At 37.6% G+C, this 20,270-nt stretch overlaps 2 protein-coding genes across 2 annotated transcripts in view; one reads left to right on the forward strand and one right to left on the reverse strand.

Annotated features, from left to right (window-relative positions):
* Positions 1-1,029, forward strand: part of sh3d19 (SH3 domain containing 19) — a 56,523-nt gene extending 55,494 nt beyond the window's left edge. Inside the window, exon 19 of the mRNA XM_072916347.1 lies at positions 819-1,029. Coding sequence (XP_072772448.1) covers positions 819-926 — 108 coding nt within the window. The 3' untranslated portion in view covers positions 927-1,029. The remainder of the gene's footprint in view (positions 1-818) is intronic.
* Positions 1,030-1,062: 33 nt separating this feature from the next.
* rps3a (ribosomal protein S3A) lies at positions 1,063-19,791 on the reverse strand. The gene is made up of 6 exons (XM_061923027.2): positions 19,662-19,791; positions 12,781-12,884; positions 10,254-10,441; positions 1,470-1,678; positions 1,296-1,405; positions 1,063-1,223 (listed from the first exon to the last, which is right to left on the reverse strand). The coding sequence occupies exons 1-6, from the start codon at positions 19,721-19,723 to the stop codon at positions 1,096-1,098; spliced, it is 801 nt and encodes a 266-aa protein (XP_061779011.1). The 5' UTR covers positions 19,724-19,791; the 3' UTR covers positions 1,063-1,095.
* Between the last annotated feature and the right edge of the window lie 479 nt (positions 19,792-20,270).

A 20,270-nucleotide genomic window follows, 5' to 3' on the forward strand; every position in this document is an offset into this window, starting at 1 on the left:
TGATCTTTCAACCACGACTCTTCCCATATATTGAACACAAAACATGTTTTCCCTTTCCCCAAATTCCATTTTTTTCCAGAAATTTCCCCCCATTGTATATTGTCCATTCATTTTCAAACATCTCTAAATCCCACATTTCTCAACCAATTGGAACTGTTCCAACATCCACACACCCTGGACATTCCACCATTTCAGTTCCACTCCTGTATCAGCGGCCTGCGCACATACACCATTCCACGTAATTCCTACCAAAATTGCAAATTCTAGTTATTGATATATTTTATGACTTATCGAAAATATGGACCAGGAAATAAAATATATTAAATGTCAACATTTTTATTTAAAATGTAACCTTGCCCTGATTATAATCCCTCAGCTATCAAGGCAGAAACACAACAATGTAAACACATGTCTAAAATTAAGGTGTGAAAATATCATTGCTTTAAGTGTAATAAAAGTGTTAAAGAAACCTGAGAACTGTTTAGTGCAGGAAGGTGCAGTTAAGTTGGTACGGATGAGTGACTTCCTTGCATATTTCATAGTCCACATTCGTCTGTTGAAAAAAACATAAAAGCACCGTACTGTTTAGTCAGTCAACTTTCATTTTTAGTTTCTGTTCTCACTCCATGCCAAAAATCAACCGTAAAACGGCACAATCAAACCTGATTGGCTGTTAGCCCACTGATCACTTTCTGAGTTTTTTTTCTCCATGCAACCAACTTTCGGTTTGTTCCAACTAAGAGAAAAACGTTTGATCAAACATTGATATGGATGACATGTTTATGCAGGTTAGTAATACTTATTGTCGTGTGTTGCAGGTTGGAGATGTTATAGACAACCTGGAGGTCCTTGATGATGATTGGTTCCTGGGTGACTTGAGGGGGAGACGGGCCTTGGTACCCAGAATCTACGTTGAAGTTATCTGAGAGCTCTTAATGAATGAAGTGTGGTATTTGAGTATTAACCAGTCTTTATAGATGTATAATAAAACTGTAAAACAGCACCATCTAGTGGCCTCTCTGTACTGCACAACACCTGCTCACATAAAAACCAGGCAGAAAGTTTAGTCATTTCCATGTTTTATTCAATGTGTGTTTAGACCGTCTCCTGGATAGGAGGCTCGTATCCATCAGCCCTCTCCACTTTAGCTCCAGTGTCGTCTGCGGCTGCTTTGGCGGGGCCGCTGGACCAGCCCTCGCCGTGGAGCTCCATCAGTTTGCCCACTGCAGGACACCACGAGACGGGACAATGTAAACACTCGCCAACAAACATGTTCTGATGGAGTCATCACTTACATTCAAACTTGGGCTTCTTCAGCATCTTCACCTTGCGGACGTAGACGTCGTGCAGAGGGTAGATGGACTGGCACGCCTTCTCGATGTCCTTGCCAACGCTGTCGGGGATCCTGCAGCGCGACAAGAAGGTTGGTTAGCAGGTGATCCACGTCGAGGAGACTTGAGTGCACTTACAGCTTGTTGACCACTTCCTTCAGGTCGTTGGTCTGCACCTCGCGGGTCATGATCTCCATCATCTTCTTGCGGATCTGCCGCACCTGCTGGTGCTGAGCGTAGGAGGTCTTCCTGATCTGGTTGGTGCGCTTCTTGGTGAAACCTACGCAGAAGAGACGCAGCAGGTAGCCGTCGGTGGTCTTCACGTCCACGTGGGCCTCGATCATGGTCTGGAGGACATCAACATTAAGACTTTAACTCTGGTAAGTTATTTGGGGGGGGAGATGCATCACAATTTACACATGGATGATTAGTAAATGTCAATCTATTTATTGTAAATAAAATAATGCAGACAGTTGTAAAATGTGTGACTGCAGTGAACCACCTCAGAGATCTGTCAATGAGAAAGGACGCAAAAGAAAAAGGCTCCGATTCTGCTACCGGAGTTTTTGTTAAATCTGAAGATTTAGACCACTGATTTGTGATCACAGCCACAGGAGAGTCACCTGGCATCTTCGATCTGATATTGGTCAGTTGAGAGGCACAGAAACGCTGAAATAAGGCGAGTTGGAAGAGCCGTTAGCCTCAAGCCAACGGCGCCTTGCCGCAGTTCAAAGCGGTTGCCTGGCAACCGAAAGCTACGGCGAGTTTACAGCTGTTTTAAAGTGATTCCGACGTCGCAGAGTGATATAAGTTGACAGGCTGACACCCAAAATTGATCTCTGAACGGCGCAAGGTACGAAATTGTTGAAAAAACAAGTGAAAAGTACCGCTAGTTGCTAAAGAAGTAACTGCCGCTAAGACATAAGAGGCACTGACGTCATCGACTGCCGCGATGAAAAAAGGTAGAGGAAAGACTGAACAAGATTTGAGGCTGGACACAGGACATGATGGGATGCAAGAATGGATACAAAAAATACTCCATGATTTTAAAGAAGAAATGAAAGAAGAATGGAAGTACATGATGGAGGGATGGAAAGAAGAAATGAAAGAAATGAAAGAAGAACACAGACAAGATGTGAAAAGTCTGCAGCAATGTATAGAAAGTCTGCAATCTGACAAAACCATCAGAAATAATGAAGCCACTGAAATGGGCAAACAAATAAAGATCCTTCAAGAAGACAACAACATGCTGAAGAATATCATAGATGGAATGGATCAGGATAAACGGATGAATGATATCATCGTGACAGGGCACCGAATTAAACCAAGATCCTATGCGAAAGCTGTGAATAATGAAGGTGAACCAGATGAAATGGATATGGTCTCAGCAGAACAGCAAGTGGTCAACTTTCTGCAATCAAAAGAAATTGAAATCGACATTAATACCATCGAAACATGCATCCCACTGAACGGAAGAAACAACAACGCCACTCCAGTCGTGCTCGTGAAACTTGTAAACAGAAAATCTAAAATGGCATTGCTGAGACAGGGAAAGAAGCTGAAGGGAACAAATGTGTACATGAATGAGCATCTCACAAAACGTAATGCTGGAATTGCCAAGAAAGCACGCGACTTGAGAAAGCAGGGAAAAATCCAGGGAACTTGGAGCGCCAACTGTAAAATCTACATCAAGCTGAATGGAGGTCCAGAAGCAAGAGTACTTGCTGTCCAAGACATCAAGGACCTGGACAATTTTTAAAGTTTACACAGCTTCCACAACAACGATGATAATGAACTCTGACAGAAAACAAGCACCTAAATTCAGCATCAACACTACTATGTTCCAAGGAACGACTAAACAAGAGGACCTAGATTCAGGATTGCATCCACCTACACTTATAGAGATTATTGAAACAACATCAAAGATTGTTGAACAAGAAAACATGGAACTAAAAAATTTCTGCAACAAAGATCATAAAAACCAGGATTTGGAAAATGATATAGATCCAGATACAAATTTTTTCTCCCACTACAGTAATAATTGTTTTTATTATACAGATGATCAATATAACAGCAACATTAAATGTGATAACAAATTGTCAATTATTCATTTTAATAGCAGAAGCTTGTATGCAAACTACAACAATATTAAGAACTTTTTGGAACGCATCAACGAACCCTTCAAAGTCATTGCTGTCACGGAAACATGGATTGATGATAAAAAAGGAATAGATTTTGATCTGGATGGATATGAACTAAACTACATCAACAGAAACAACAAAAATGGAGGAGGAGTAGCTGTGTACGTGATGAAGAACCTGAACTACAAAGTGGTAAAAAACATGTCATTTGCTATAGATAATATTTTAGAATGTATAACAATTGAAATATGTCAGGAAAAAAGCAAAAACATATTCATCAGTTGTATATATAGATCACCTAAGTCAAGTATAGAAACATTTGAAGAATGGATCAAGGCTACTTACATGGACAATGGTCAAAGAATAATTTTCCTATGTGGTGACTTTAATATTGACTTATTGAACCCTAACAAGCAAAAGTCTATTGATGACTTCATTGATACAATGTACAGCATCAGTTTATATCCTAAAATCACAAAGCCAAGCAGAATTACAGGACACTGTGCCACGCTTATTGATAATATTTTTACCAATGATTTTGATAATAACACTACAAGTGGTCTACTTATAACCGATGTTAGTGATCATCTGCCAGTTTTTATAATATATGATGGAAACTACAAGAAGAATATGGAAGACAAAAGGACATTTCGAAGACTGTGCACAGAGAAGAGGATGATTGCTTTCAAAATTGAGCTACAAAAGCAAGATTGGGACAATGTGTACAATGAAAATGAGGTTGATGAAGCATATGAACATTTCTTAAATAAGTTCATAATACTTTATAACAAACATTGTCCATGGATACAACTCAGTAATAAGCAGAGAAAGAATAATCAACCATGGATGACAAAAGGATTAAAAAATGCTTGTAAGAAGAAGAATACACTATATAGGAAATTTATAGCACAAAGAACTACAGAGGCAGAAATTAAGTACAAAAAGTATAAAAACAAGTTAACATACATACTACGATTATGTAGAAAAGAATATTACAGTGAATTATTGGACAAGAACAAAACTAATATGAGAGCAACATGGGGCATCCTCAATAGCATTATTAAAAATGGCACTAAGAGGGACTACCCTCAATACTTCTTAGACGGAAATAAAAAAAATGACAACATAAAGGAAGTAGTTGAAAGCTTCAATAATTATTTTGTAAATATTGGACCAAAATTGGAAGAAAGGATTCCAGACCCAGTTTCAATTGAGGACTATAATGATACCATAGAGCGAAATCCCAACTCCATGTTCCTCAGTAATGTGACACAGGAGGAAATAGTTACAATCGTGAAAAAATGTAAATCCAAGACTTCAACTGATTGTAATGAAATTGATATGGAAACGATAAAAAAGGTTATTGAAGAGATCTCAGGACCATTAATGTATATTAGTAACCTATCATTTCAAACAGGTACATTTCCAAACAAAATGAAAATAGCTAAAGTTGCACCAATTTACAAGACTGGCGACAAACATCAATTTACAAACTATAGACCTGTTTCCTTACTTCCACAATTTTCTAAAATCATTGAAAAACTGTTCAATAACAGATTAGAGAGTTTCATAAATAAAAATAGAATACTCGAAGAAAATCAATATGGATACAGAGCTAATGTTTCAACTTCGATGGCTTTAATTGAAATTACAGAAGAAATTACCAATGCTATAGATAATAAAAAATGTGCGGCAGCAGTTTTTATGGATCTAACTAAAGCATTTGACACAATTAATCACAATATTTTAATCAAAAAACTAGAACGATATGGCATCAGAGGGTTAGGCTTAAACTGGATAAGAAGTTATCTAATGAACAGGAAACAATACGTGAAGGTAGGCGAACACACCTCTACAACGCTAAATATATCCTGTGGTGTACCTCAGGGATCAATACTAGGACCTAAATTATTCAATCTCTATATAAATGACATTTGTAAAGTTACAAAAGATTTAAAGTTAGTATTATTTGCGGATGATACAACAGCGTTTTGTTCAGGAGAGAATACACAGAAGATACTACAAATAATAACAGAAGAAATTAACAAATTAAAAAGATGGTTTGACAAAAACAGACTATCGTTGAATCTCAGTAAAACTAAAATAATGCTATTTGGTAACAGTAGAAGAGAAAATCAAACACAAATACAAATAGACGGAATAGAAATTGAAAGAGTAAATGAAACCAAATTTCTAGGTATAATGATTGATGATAAATTGAACTGGAAATCTCACGTAAAAAATATACAACATAAAGTAGCAAGAAACACGTCAATAATGAATAAAGCAAAACATGTTCTAGACAAAAAATCACTTCATATTCTCTACTGCTCACTAGTGTTACCATATCTGAGTTATTGTGCAGAAATATGGGGAAATAATTACAAAAGTACACTTCATTCATTAACGGTGTTACAAAAAAGATCAGTTAGAATAATACATCATGTTGGATATAGAGAACACACAAATCCTTTATTTATTGAATCAAAGATTCTGAAATTCTACGACATAGTGAATTTGCAAACAGCTAAAATGATACACAAAGCAAACTATAACCTGCTACCCAAGAATATACAACAATTCTTCTCAAAAAAAGAGGAGAAATATAATCTTAGAGAGAAATGTAATTTAAAACATTTGTATGCACGTACAACACTTAAGACCTTCAGTATATCAGTATGTGGAATTAAATTATGGAATGGATTAAGCAAAGCAATCAAACAATGTACTAATATGATCCACTTCAAGAAACTCTTCAAACTTAAAGTGTTTACAAAGTACAAAGAAGAAGAACCATGATAAACATTCTGAATTTATTTAACTCATCCATTCTTTCATTCTTTCACTCACAAAATAATCTTACTTATCTCAACATATGAAATGTAACTTACTTCACCAATTATTATTTATTTACTTATTTTATTGTATTACTTATGGAGTATATTGTGAATAAATTGAGAACAGGAAGTGAACAAAAGTTTTAGCAACTGTCATGTAAAAGAAAAGGGGTAGGATTAAATAAGCTTTGCTTCTTCCTACTCCTTTTCGAACATGTTGAAAAGAGAAACTGGAGATTGTGATGTATCATGTTGTATACTTGCATGTTCGAAATAAACTCAAACTCAAATTATAGGGCACTTTCATTTAATAAATGTAAGAATTAATTTAACTTTTTATTTCTAATTACCGTATTTTCCGCACTATAAGCCGCACCTAAAAACCACAAATTTTCACAAAAGCTGACAGTGCGGCTTATAACCCGGTGCGCCTTATATATGGATTAATATAAATATTTATTTTCATAAAGTTTCGGTCTCGCAACTACGGTAAACAGCCGCCATCTTTTTTCCCCATAGAAGAGGAAGCGCTTCTTCTTCTACTGTAAGCAACCACCCGCCCCCATAGAAGAAGAAGCCCCCGGATATTGCGTTTCATTTCATTTGTGTGTTTACATCTGTAAAGACCACAAAATGGCTCCTACTAAGCGACACGCGTATAACGCAGAATTTAAACTTAAGGCAATATTTAACCAAAGAACTCCAACCGCTCGATATTGGTGTTAAAGCACGACTGCGAACAATGGATGACCGAAGGCGAACACACCTTCACTAAGACAGGGAGACAGCGCCGGACGACATACGCCAACATCTGCCAGTGGATCGTAAATGCCTGGGCGGATATTTCGGTCACAACTGTGGTCCGAGCTTTCCGGAAGGCAGGATTCACAGAACTGCGACGAGACGGAGCCGGCCATTTTGGATCCCGTATTCGCCCAACTTTTTAATTCGGACACCGAAGGAGAAGAATAACTTCAGAAAGTGAGCGTTATGTTTATTTTGTGTGTTGTGACATTAACGTTCGAGCAACATTAAGTTATTGATGCTTATTGATTGCACATTACCGTACATTTTGGGAGTGAACAGAGTTGTTACAACGCTGGTTTTTAATATATTATTAAAGTTTGACTGACCTATCTGACTGTTTTTTTGACATTCCCTTTAGCGCAGTTAGATGCGGCTTACAACACGGGGCGGCTTATAGGTGGACAAAGTTTTGAAATATGCCGTTCATTGAAGGCGCGGCTTATAACCCAGGGCGGTTTATGGTGCGGAAAATACGGTAATTGAAAGTGATACAGGCTTATTTAGTGAAACAAAAAGAAATGTAAAACTGCATTAATACACAAATTGAAGATTCTTTAATGGAATTGTGAGGTGGTCAAAGATTCTCTAGTATTAATATTGAGCAAGTATGACATTTACTCAGCTGTAACTAGTCTCCACTTGGCTTAAACTGCCCTCAAACATGGCAGAACAATACTAACTATGTTAGCTACCTCTTTGTTTATAATGTAGTTTTTCTGCTCATCTACTCTATTTTATGTTGCCATTTTTGTTTTTGTTGCAGCTGTTACATAGACTGTAATATTGTACATGGTCATTTGGATTTATTATGTAATATTTGTTAAATATTACATGTTATACTGCTACTATGGTATTGTTTTAGTCTACTTTATACCGTTTCTTTTTGTGCATTATCCTTTGTAACTGAGCTACTGTGTGGAACAACTTCCCTTGTGGATCATTAAAGTTAGTCTAAGTCTATACCACAGAGAGCCATTTATACAAATTGTACATTTCAAGAGTCCTAGAACTTGGTGCTAACATTTCTAAAATGGTCAGGAAATAGGATGACGTGAGCACATGTGTCATCCCAATCAACGCCACTCAGTTTTATTATTTTCAAACAAAACTTTTCATCAAACAATTCCAAAATATACTTTGTACCTTTTGATTTTTAAGTCCAGCAGGCGCCTAAATTGTTACTCATGTGTATTTTAGGTTACATGCATTAAAAACATTTTATTAGAATACATATTTGGATTAAAACCAATAAACAACTATTATTTATATTATTATACTGTTGATTTTGTACATTTTTAGTTTTCCTTTTTCCAAGTATTGTATTTGTAGGTCTTAATTGCTTTGTACATTTCTATTCCAAGTATTGTAAAACCGGGATTGGGTTGGAGTTGCTCTATTTTTAGATTAACATTATGGGATTTTTGTAAATATATATTTCATATGGACCATTCGTCACGGTTCACCGGACACATGAAAAAATTGGAGAGTACACCATCAACTTTAGCCACCAGATGGCAGTCAAGTGCTGAATACCTTAAAATGTGATTTGTGGCAAATCAAAGTGACTACAGTCTCAGCTGCTATATAGAGTGGTGCTTTCCATCATTTTCTGCAGACTGCATCGCAAAATGCTTAGCCCTCTCTTCCTGTCACATATGAATCCCTTCCCAACTGCATACCTGCCAACTTTTGAAATCAGAAAAACCTAGTAGCCAGGGTCCAGGGGCCGACGCAAAATGATTATTAGCATTCAGACAGGTTAAAATGTTGCTAAAACCATCACTTTTCTATCAGTCACAGTGACTTTTCAAAACAAAAATATTACAGCAAAAATCATATGGGTTGATTGACATGTTTATTCTGTAAGCTAACTTCAATAGTTTGAAATTATTTTGACAGTTAATGCCAGTTATCCTGTCAACCTTTCACAAGACTTCAATTTGTTCATTGAAAGTATAAACAGTATAAACACTTTTTACAGTAAACAAATGGTAAAACAGTACTAAACAATTCCATTAAAAAAAAAATTGGTGTCATTAACTTTCTGTCCAAGCTTGTATAATCTACTGCCTTGTTCAATTGTAAAAAATATTCTGTGCCTAAAATTCACATTTCTATCACAATTATCATACTGTAAACATGGTAAGCTAACTTCATTAAAATTAATAGTCCTGTCAATAGCATGGAATTACAATTCAAATGTAGTTTTTTTGTAAGCCTTTCAAAAGAATTCAATATGAAAAATTAATGAAAATTAATTGAAGCCATCAGACACTTGAAAAGTGGCACATCACATCTCTAATGTAATCATTTGAACTTTTCAACAGAAATAGCACTGCAAAAATATTAAGGACATACTTCTGTATTTTGGTAGTTATGCTGTCAACATTTAACAAGATTTCTTCAACTTGGACTTGAAAGCATAAATAGTATAAACACTTTTAACAGTATAACAGTACTAAACAATTCCAATAGATAACATTGGTGTCATTACCTTTTTGTGGCTAAAATCCGGCATTAGACTTGTGTTTTTTTGTCCCAACGTGGTCTTTTACATCGCTAATTCCTCCGTGTCCGATCGAAAAATCTTGTCTGCACAAGGTGCAATTCGCGTAGTTTTCACCCTTTTTGGAACGGATAATTATTCCCGGATAGGCTTTTGAATATTCTTCACGGAATGACTGCACTTTTCTTTTCGGTTTAAGACTCGTATGCGATTTTTCTCCGGCTGATTCCATGATCGTTCGCTGGTTTGGAAACAATGGCAACTGGTGCCTCGTGCTTGGCAGCGGTGCTATAAATAGCCTCGCGCATGGCATTCGGAATGGCTCGATAGGAAGTTACGGGAAGCAGTGTCGATTGTCATTGTTGTTACGCGATTTCGTGAATAAAACTTAAAAAAAAAAAATAATTTAATTAATGAAAAACCGTATTTTTTATCACTGCAACCGTAACCCGGAATAGGTTGATGAAAACCGTACAAATTACGGGAAAACCGGAGTAGTTGGCAGGTATGCAACTGTATGTCAGCAGCCAAAAGGAGCCTTTTGAAACTGTTTTATAACCGTACAAACTATTGTGTTGAATGGAATCATCACCCCAACAATCCAATGGTAAGACGCCCAAAGAAGCCTTACCTGCCACTTCTTGACCATGGAGCACATTTTGTCGCGGGTCAGGTCCATGCCGTGGAAGTTGGTCAGACAGTTCTTGCCCTGGATGTCCTCCGTGATCAACTTGAATTTGCGGAAGGCAACCTCGTCGTTCTGGAGGTCAGCGAGGCTCACCTCGAACACGCGACCCTTCAGACCGTCTGAAGCGATTCCTAGGAAATCAGGACGACACAGTTGTTAGAAATAGGGAACTGGGGGCCTTAAACAGGGTGGAGGATTATTAACAGCTCCAAATACAAAACTTTCGGCCTTCTGTTAGAAAGATGAAGATGAAGAACTTCACCTTTCAGCACGACAATGACCCAAAGCACACATCTAGATCAACAAAAGCATGGCTTCACTAGAATAAGATTGAGGCTTACTAAAACAAAACAAACTGTCTATGGTCTGTAGTACCAAAATACATTTTAGTAAGAGTGCTGATTTTAAGGAATGAACAAAACATTCTCATCTCCATGACAGTCAATACGTTCTCATCTGAACATGAACTGAGTCAATCACTATGGAACTTGTAGAGTATTTAGCTACTGCATTGGCACCAAAATGAGTGTGCAGAAGTACAAACGAGAAAAACACTGGATCTTGTTGGAAGCGCGAAGTATGCGATGTTATGCCCTGTTTGGGCATAACAAATTGTTGGCTGCTACTAGGGATGTCCCGATCCAGGTTTTTGCACTTCCGATCCGATACCGATATTGTTTTTGCATTTCCGATCCGATACCGATACTGGCCTATCCGAGCATGTATTAAAGTTTAAAGTTATTAAGCCTACTTAGTAGTCAGAATCATGTTGAAAAGGGTTTTAGTACTCTTGATAACAACTAGCCAGCTGAATTAGGGGAGTTTGAATAATACACAATGGTTGGTAACAAGAAACTGACCTGTTTATTCAAGGATAAACACAAAATAGACAAAATGATACATGACAAACAGAAATGGCATCATTGAACTAGGGCTGGGCGATATGGCCTTTTTTTTAAATAATGCGATATTTTAAGGCCATATTGCGATACACAATATATATCTCGATATTTTGCCTTAGCCTTGAATGAACACTTGATGCATATAATCACAGCAGTATGATGATTCTATGTTTTGATTGATTGATTGAGACTTTTATTAGTAGGTTGCACAGTGAAGTACATATTCCGTACAATTGACCACTAAATGGTAACACCCCAATAAGTTTTTCAACTTGTTTAAGTCGGGGTCCACTTAAATTGATTCATGATACAGATATATACTATTTTGATGGTGTGGACGTGTGGCACCGAATGGAGATAAGCGTCTCGACAGACGTCACAATATTTGAACAATGATGACGAAAACTGTTGTCTCTGTCGTGTCCGTGTGTCGAAAATTGTTATGCGCTTATTTTTTTATTTGATTTTGTGCGTGGCATAGATTTGCCGTGCGCAGAGGACGCTTGAGCAGGCGCGCACCTTAGCAGCTGCGCTAGCATCACAGCTAACGTTAGCCATGCCGCTACCTCGCTCTCTGCTGGGAGAGGACGTATACGTATGTGACGTATGACGTGACAGTATGTGACGTATGACGTGACAGTATGTGACGTATGACGTGACAGTATGTGACGTGTGTAAGAAGGTGCGCTCGCTGTCTGTGAGAGGGAGACACAGGAAAGAGTGAGAAGAGCCTGTCGTGTAATGCCAGCAGCTAAAAGCAACTGCGTGAGAATTGTGGATGTGTTGAAGGTGTGCTGGAAAATGCGGAACGGAAATTACGGAGCAGCAGAAAAGTGGAATGTATTATTTAAATAGGTGCGTTGGAAAACACGGACCGGGGTTTTTTTTAAAACTGGATCTGGATCGGCATTTTCCCATGCCTTGCCGATACGCAATTTTTGGCAAATATCGGCAGCCGATCCGATCCAAATATCGGATCGGGACATCCCTAGCTGCCACTCGATGTCATTTTTATCACCACCACTGGAATACATTATATTTCATTAGTTCTCTAAACTTTCAAATGTAATTGACACAAATGAGCACAGCGTCGAGCAGTGGAAACGTGGGTTTGTTTACTATAAAGTTTGTATTTTTAATTGTTGGAATGAAATCAGTTGTTTTGGTAGCAGCATCTAAATTAGCATGTCGTGATACTTTGTACTGGTATCTCGTCTGCGGCGAGTAAATGTACAGAGGGTTGAAACAGCGTTTGTCAGGTCTGCTGACAAGGTTTATTTTGCTAGTTGTGTTCAAACACCAGTTGTTTAATGTTCACAAAATATTGTTTTTCATGGGAAAAATTAGGTGGATAGTAAGTTTAGTGCGTTCTTTCAGATTTCAATACGCCAGGGACGTAGGACACATACTTAGCAACATCACAAAAAGTTAAATACTGATATACGTCAAAATGACAAATATCACACAGATAATCGGTCGATCTCTAATCCTCAAATCTAATGATTAGTGTATTAGTACAACTCCACATACGCTTTTACTACACTTAAGGTACCAGAATGCAGACTTACTGGTTCCCTGAGTCCTGGTGACCAAGGTCTTGCCAATATTGCGGATGTTGAACATGGCTGGTGCCTTGACATCGTACCAGTCCTTCTTGGAGAAAGGGTCCACACTGCAAGAAAAAGACAAAAAGCTTTAGGGGCAGTCACCATTCAAAACATGACTCACGCAACCAAGGATGTACAGTATAAAGTACAGCAGTATAAATGTATTTAAATAAAATATCTGTACTTTTTTATTGGACATGATGGCATGCCATGATGACATTGCTGGAAATGTAAGCAAAGGTGCTTGGAAGTCAACACACCCACAGAGCACTTACAAGCAGTAACAGTGTGGAGACAGTTGATGTATTTTGGCTTCAAAACTAACATTAAGGTGAAACTAAACACTGAAGAGCTGCTCTGCAAGTGGCGCTTTAAATTAGAGCTAGCTAGCAGCTAACGTCCCTCAACAGTGCTTTAGCTACTTCTAAATCACCAATCCTCGCCTCCATTGCGACAAATTAACGGTTTCTTACAATGATCATTCATGCGGGACGAAGAATAGTTGCATGCTTCATTACATACCGTAGAGGAGGATACAATAGTTAACAGCTAGAAACAAGCTAGCACTCCTGACTGTAAAACAAATGGGTCTATAAATATCGACTAACAATACCAGGTACAAAACTTTTTAAATAGTCAATACTACAATAATTACATCAATTATTTTTTTTAGACAAAATTCTTTGTTTTGTTTCACGAAATATGTACGATCCTATAACTACTTGGTATTATATCATACCCAAATTTGTAGTATGACCCACAACTTATGTAAAGTATCAAAACAGAAAAATGTGTGTCTATTTTAAAAGTATAGATAACATGGTAGAACAGAGTAAACAGAAAAGGATTTAGGTAAATTAATACCTTTTCAACCACTTGTCCACCATCATTTTTGACAAAATACACTTAAAATTATAAACTCAACACTTACACTACCATTTTTCACAAGATCTAAAACTTAATATACACAAAATACCTTTCTCCTCAAATATAGTGTTAGTGAGCATTTCTTCTTTGCCAAGATAATCCACGCCACCTCAGTTGTGACACATCAAGATGCTGAACAAACAGCATGACTGTTGCACAGGCGTGCCTTAGGCTGCCCACACTAAAAGGCCACTTTGAAATGTAAAGTTTTACACAGCACAATGCCACAGATGTTGCAAGTTTTGAAGGAGCGCGTAGTTGGCTTGCTGACTGCACCAAATCCACCAGAGCTGTTACCCGTGAATTTTATGTTTATTTCTCTACCAAAAGCAGTCTCCAAATGGATTTCAGACAATTTGGCAGTACATCCAAACAGCCTCACAATCGCAGACCATGTGTAAACACACCAGCCAAAGACCTCCACATCCATGATCGTCTGAGACCAGCCACCCAGACAGCTGCTGCAAGTATTGGTTAGCACACCCAAAACATTTCTGAACATACTGTGTGAAACTGTCTCAGGGTAGCTCATCTGCATGCTCTTCGTTCTCACGACCTGACTACAGTTCGTTATTGTAACCGACTTGAGGGGGCAAATGCTCCAAATTCGATGGAGTCTGGCACTTTTGGTAAGCGTTCTCTTCATGAATGAATCCCGGTTTTCATTATTCAGGGCAGATGTTAGACAGCGCGTGTGGCCCATTGTGGAGGTATGTTATGGACAACGAACACAAGTGCATTTTGAATGCACAGAGTTACCCTGACGAGATCTTTGCAATAATGATGCTGCTTAATCAGCATCTTGATATGCCACACCTGTGAGGTGGGATGGATTATCTTGGAAAATAAGAAGTGGTCACTACATACCTGCCAACTTTTGAAATCAGAAAAACCTAGTAGCCAGGGTCCAGGGGCCACAGGCCCCGGTAGGTCCAGGACAAAGTCCTGGTGGGGGGTTCAGGCTTCGCCCCCCGACGCAAAATGATTATTAGCATTCAGACAGGTTAAAATGTTGCTAAAACCATCACTTTTCTATCAGTCACAGTGATTTTGCAAAACAAAAATATTACAGCAAAAATCATATGGGTTGATTGACATGTTTATTCTGTAAGCTAACTTCAATAGTTTGAAATTATTTTGACAGTTAATGCCAGTTATCCTGTCAACCTTTCACAAGACTTCAATTTGTTCATTGAAAGTATAAACAGTATAAACAACTTTTACAGTAAACAAATGGTAAAACAGTACTAAACAATTCCATTAAAAAAACAAATGGGTGTCATTATTAACTTTCTGTCCAAGCTTGTATAATCTACTGCCTTGTTCAATTGTAAAAAATATTCTGTGCCTAAAATTCACATTTCTATCACAATTATCGTACTGTAAACATGGTAAGCTAACTTCATTAAAATTAATAGTCCTGTCAATAGCATGGAATTACAATTCAAATGTAGTTTTTTTGTAAGCCTTTCAAAAGAATTCAAAATATGAACAATTAATGAAAATGAATTTAAGCCATCAGACACTTGAAAAGTGGCACATCACATCTCTAATGTAATCATTTGAACTTTTCAACAGAAATAGCACTGCAAAAATATTAAGGACATACTTCTGTATTTTGGTAGTTATGCTGTCAACATTTAACAAGATTTCTTCAACTTGGACTTGAAAGCATAAATAGTATAAACACTTTTAACAGTACTAAACAATTCCAATAGATAACATTGGTGTCATTACCTTTTTGTGGCTAAAATCCAAATTTATTCGATCAGATTGATCATATTGCAAAAATGATATGGTATCTTTATGATAAGTTTACTTCATTAAAATGTAATTCAATAGCATCATTAGCATGGAACTACAATTCAATTGCAGTATCGCTAGCAACGGCATTAGACTTGTTTTTTTGTCCCAACGTGGTCTTTTACATCGCTAATTCCTCCGTGTCCGATCGAAAAATCTTGTCTGCACAAGGTGCAATTCGCGTAGTTTTCACCCTTTTTGGAACGGATAATTATTCCCGGATAGGCTTTTGAATATTCTTCACGGAATGACTGCACTTTTCTTTTCGGTTTAAGACTCGTTTGCGATTTTTCTCCGGCTGATTCCATGATCGTTCGCTCGTTTGGAAACAATGGCAACTGGTGCCTCGCGCATGGCATTCGGAATGGCTCGATAGGAAGTTACGGGAAGCAGTGTCGATTGTCATTGTTGTTACGCGATTTCGTGAATAAAACTTAAAAAAAAAAAATTGTTTTTAATTTATGAAAAAACGTATTTTTTATCACTGCAACCGTAACCCGGAATAGGTTGATGAAAACCGTACTAATTACAGGAAAACCGGAGTAGTTGGCAGGTATGTCACTATCACAGATTTGTGAACAATATTTGAGAAAAGTAGGTATGTTGTTGTTTATAGTAAAAGTTTTACATCTTTGAGTTCCACTCATGAAAAATGGATGCAAAGACAAAAACACCTAGTCCGAGTCCATGGTTCTTGCCCGGAAAAGGGTGGAGTGCCATCTCTGGGTTGGGGAGGAGATTATTCCCCAAGTGGAGAAGTTTAAGTACCTAAGAGTCTTGTTCACGAGTGAGGGAAGAGTGGATGGTGAGATCCACAGACGGATCGGTGCGGCGTCTTCAGTAATGCGGACGCTGTATCGATCCGTTGTGGTGAAGAAGGAGCTGAGCCGGAAGGCAAAGCTCTCAATTTACCGGCCGATCTACGTTCCCATCCTCACCTATGGTCATGAGCTTTGGGTCATGACCGAAAGGACAAGATCACGGGTACAAGCGGCCGAAATGAGCTTCCCCTGCCGGGTGGCGGGTCTCTCCCTTAGAGATAGGGTGAGAAGCTCTGTCATCCGGGGGGAGCTCAGAGTAAAGCCGTTGCTCCTCCACATCGAGAGGAGCCAGATGAGGTGGTTCGGGCATCTGGTCAGGATGCCACCCGAACACCTCCCTAGGGAGGTGTTTCGGGCACGGGGAAGACTATCTCACCCGGCTGGCCTGGGAACGCCTTGGGATCTCGTGGGAGGAGCTGGACGAAGTGGCTGGGGAGAGGGAAGTCTGGGCTTCCCTGCTTAGGCTGCTGCCCCCGCGACCCGACCTCTGATAAGCGGAGGAAGATGGATGGATAATAGAATGGGGGAAAAACACTGTTACGGCGAACATCAGCAGCCAAATTATGAGCCGTTGATTGGAGTGTTACTTTCAAAGGCAAAATTAAAGTATTGCTAGGAACAATTTTATATGGGACTTTATTGTATTAAATGTATAGTACATGTTCCAAAGAGAAAAAAAGCATAAAACACCACCAGAATTAGAGATATTACAAGTCAAAGTGATGAAGCTTAGTGTTACGCTCATTACTTGGTGTAACTCAACATAACCCTATAAGATGAAGGCAATTGCATTTTATTGATATTTGAAATGTATTCAATGTTTATAAATGAATATTGAAATATACTAAATGTAAAAAAGGGAATAAATATTCTAAATAACCTAGTTTGGTTACGCCATCATGAGCGCAACACAAGGTTGTAAAAGTTTCAACTACAATTCTAAATAAGATGTCAAAAGCAAACTGAAATCAAATACACACAGCTTAAAGATTGATCAATACCTATTTAAATGTATTAATACATAAATATGATGATTTACCAAAATATAAAAGAAATATACCTGAACAGAACGCCATACCTGCCAACTACTCCGGTTTTCCCGTAATTAGTACGGTTTTCATCAACCTATTCCGGGTTACGGTTGCAGTGATAAAAAATACGGTTTTTCATTAATTTAAAAAAAAAAATTTTTTTTTAAATGCGCAAGGCTATTTATAGCACCGCTGCCAAGCACGAGGCACCTGTTGCCATTGTTTCCAAACGAGCGAACGATCATGGAATCAGCCGGAGAAAAATCGCAAACGAGTCTTGAACCGAAAAGAAAACTGCAGTCATTCCGTGAAGAATATTCAAAAGCCTATCCGGGAATAATTATCCGTTCCAAAAAGGGTGAAAACTACGCAAATTGCACCTTGTGCAGACAAGATTTTTCGATCGGACACGGAGAAATTAGCGATGTAAAAGACCACGTTGGGACAAAAGAACACAAGTCTGATGCCGTTGCTAGCGATACAAGTGGAAAACTTTCAAGTTTTTCGGATTTTAGCCACAAAAAGGTAATGACACCAATGTTATCTATTGGAATTGTTTAGTACTGTTATACTGTTAAAAGTGTTTATACTATTTATGCTTTCAAGTCCAAGTTGAAGAAATCTTGTTAAATGTTGACAGCATAACTACCAAAATACAGAAGTATGTCCTTAATATTTTTGCAGTGCTATTTCTGTTGAAAAGTTCAAATGATTACATTAGAGATGTGATGTGCCACTTTTCAAGTGTCTGATGGCTTAAATTAATTTTCATTCATTTTTCATATTTTGAATTCTTTTGAAAGGCTTACAAAAAAACTACATTTGAATTGTAATTCCATGCTATTGACAGGACTATTAATTTTAATGAAGTTAGCTTACCATGTTTACAGTATGATAATTGTGATAGAAATGTGAATTTTAGGCACAGAATATTTTTTACAATTGAACAAGGCAGTAGATTATACAAGCTTGGACAGAAAGTTAATAATGACACCAATTTTTTTTAATGGAATTGTTTAGTACTGATTTACCATTTGTTTACTGTAAAAAGTGTTTATACTGTTTATACTTTCAATTAACAAATTGAAGTCTTGTGAAAGGTTGACAGGATAACTGGCATTAACTGTCAAAATAATTTCAAACTATTGAAGTTAGCTTACAGAATAAACATGTCAATCAACCCATATGATTTTTGCTGTAATATTTTTGTTTTGAAAAGTCACTGTGACTGATAGAAAAGTGATGGTTTTAGCAACATTTTAACCTGTCTGAATGCTAATAATCATTTTGCGTCGGGGGGCGAAGCCTGAACCCCCCACCAGGACTTTGTCCTGGACCTACCGGGGGGCCTGCGGCCCCTGGACCCTGGCTACTAGGTTTTTCTGATTTCAAAAGTTGGCAGGTATGGAACGCTCATGATGGTTACACCAAAAAAGTAACGCTATGAATCGCGTTTTTCCAAGTTTTTGGGGCATTTTTATGCTATTTCCAAGCATCTCCTTTTTATTATCGTTGATTTTAAATGGTCAAACTGATGCATATTATATATGCATGCCCTAGTAAACAAAACAAAAAAAGTCATAATTATTTTGATTGTTACATTTTGAAGTACATTTGCTGTACACACATACTAAAAGATCAGTTATCTAATATGTTTACTATATTTAATACCATCGTTGATTACAATAAGAAATGTATGTTAAATGTCTCGTAACATTTTGTGGTCCCCTTTATTCTGAAACGTATCGAAATACATGTTGGTTCCGGTACCAAAATATTAATATCGGGACATCGGTGCAAGCAACTTAGTGACCAGAATGTTGACTATCTAGTGAAGGATTAGGTATGCAGTGACGGCCAAGTTAGCCATAGTAAATATATTCTACACGCAACACTTGAGAACACTGTATGGATATTATTGGCACTTATTTAACGTTTCTTTTAAACGTGACACTGACTAGCATGTGATAGCTAGCTAAGATATCAAAACTAAGTGCGACTCACATGAGATAAAACTGCAGGTAGGACAATACGAGTTATTCAAATTAATATTAAGTTATAAGGCCATACTATATAAATAATGCCGTTAGGGGTGCTAAAAGGGACCATCACGCCGTAAGGTTAGCAACGCCGAGGCCGGTGCGAGGCCAGAGCAATCCGCTGAAAATCCCACTCATCCTTCATCGTTTGCGTACGTTAAAGGCACCGGTGTAAATAGGACACACTCGATGTCGGCCCGCGGCACGAATTTGTTACTTACATCTTCTTTTTGGCACCCTTTTTGCCGCCTTTGGTCAGCCTCTTATTCTTGCCGACTGCCATGTTGGCTACAGGGAGTGAAAGAGGAGGAAGAGAGGAACTCGCGCGAGAGTTAATGAGAACGAGAACGGGAGTTGTGTCCCTTCCTCTCGCGAGGCCCTGTCTTCTTTAGCTTCGCTCGTACAACGACAGCGCCCTCTGTCGGCTCGATTGAACATTACAATAACTGTACATCGTTTTAGTCATTTGAAGGAGATAACATGTGAATAGAAGAAAATTAGTTAACACAAATATAAGTAAAACCTACAAAATATTATTACATTGTAATAAATTCAAGGAAATAGTCGAAATAAAAAATGGTGACTTATTAAACTGAAAATAACACAAGATTATAAAATTACTTACATGATTTAATTATTTTTAATTACAAAACCAGAGTCCGTTTTTTGTTTTAAACTATTGATTACAATGACATTAACACAAATAATTATAAATCATATACATACAGTGTAAAAAAATAAATAAAATGAAATGGTATTATTCAACTAAAATTAGAAATAACAAAAAAATGAAATAATAAAAAAATACACATAAAAATGATTAATTTAAT

Source organism: Nerophis lumbriciformis, linkage group LG27 (genome assembly GCF_033978685.3).
Source record: "Nerophis lumbriciformis linkage group LG27, RoL_Nlum_v2.1, whole genome shotgun sequence".
Lineage (NCBI taxonomy): Eukaryota > Metazoa > Chordata > Actinopteri > Syngnathiformes > Syngnathidae > Nerophis > Nerophis lumbriciformis.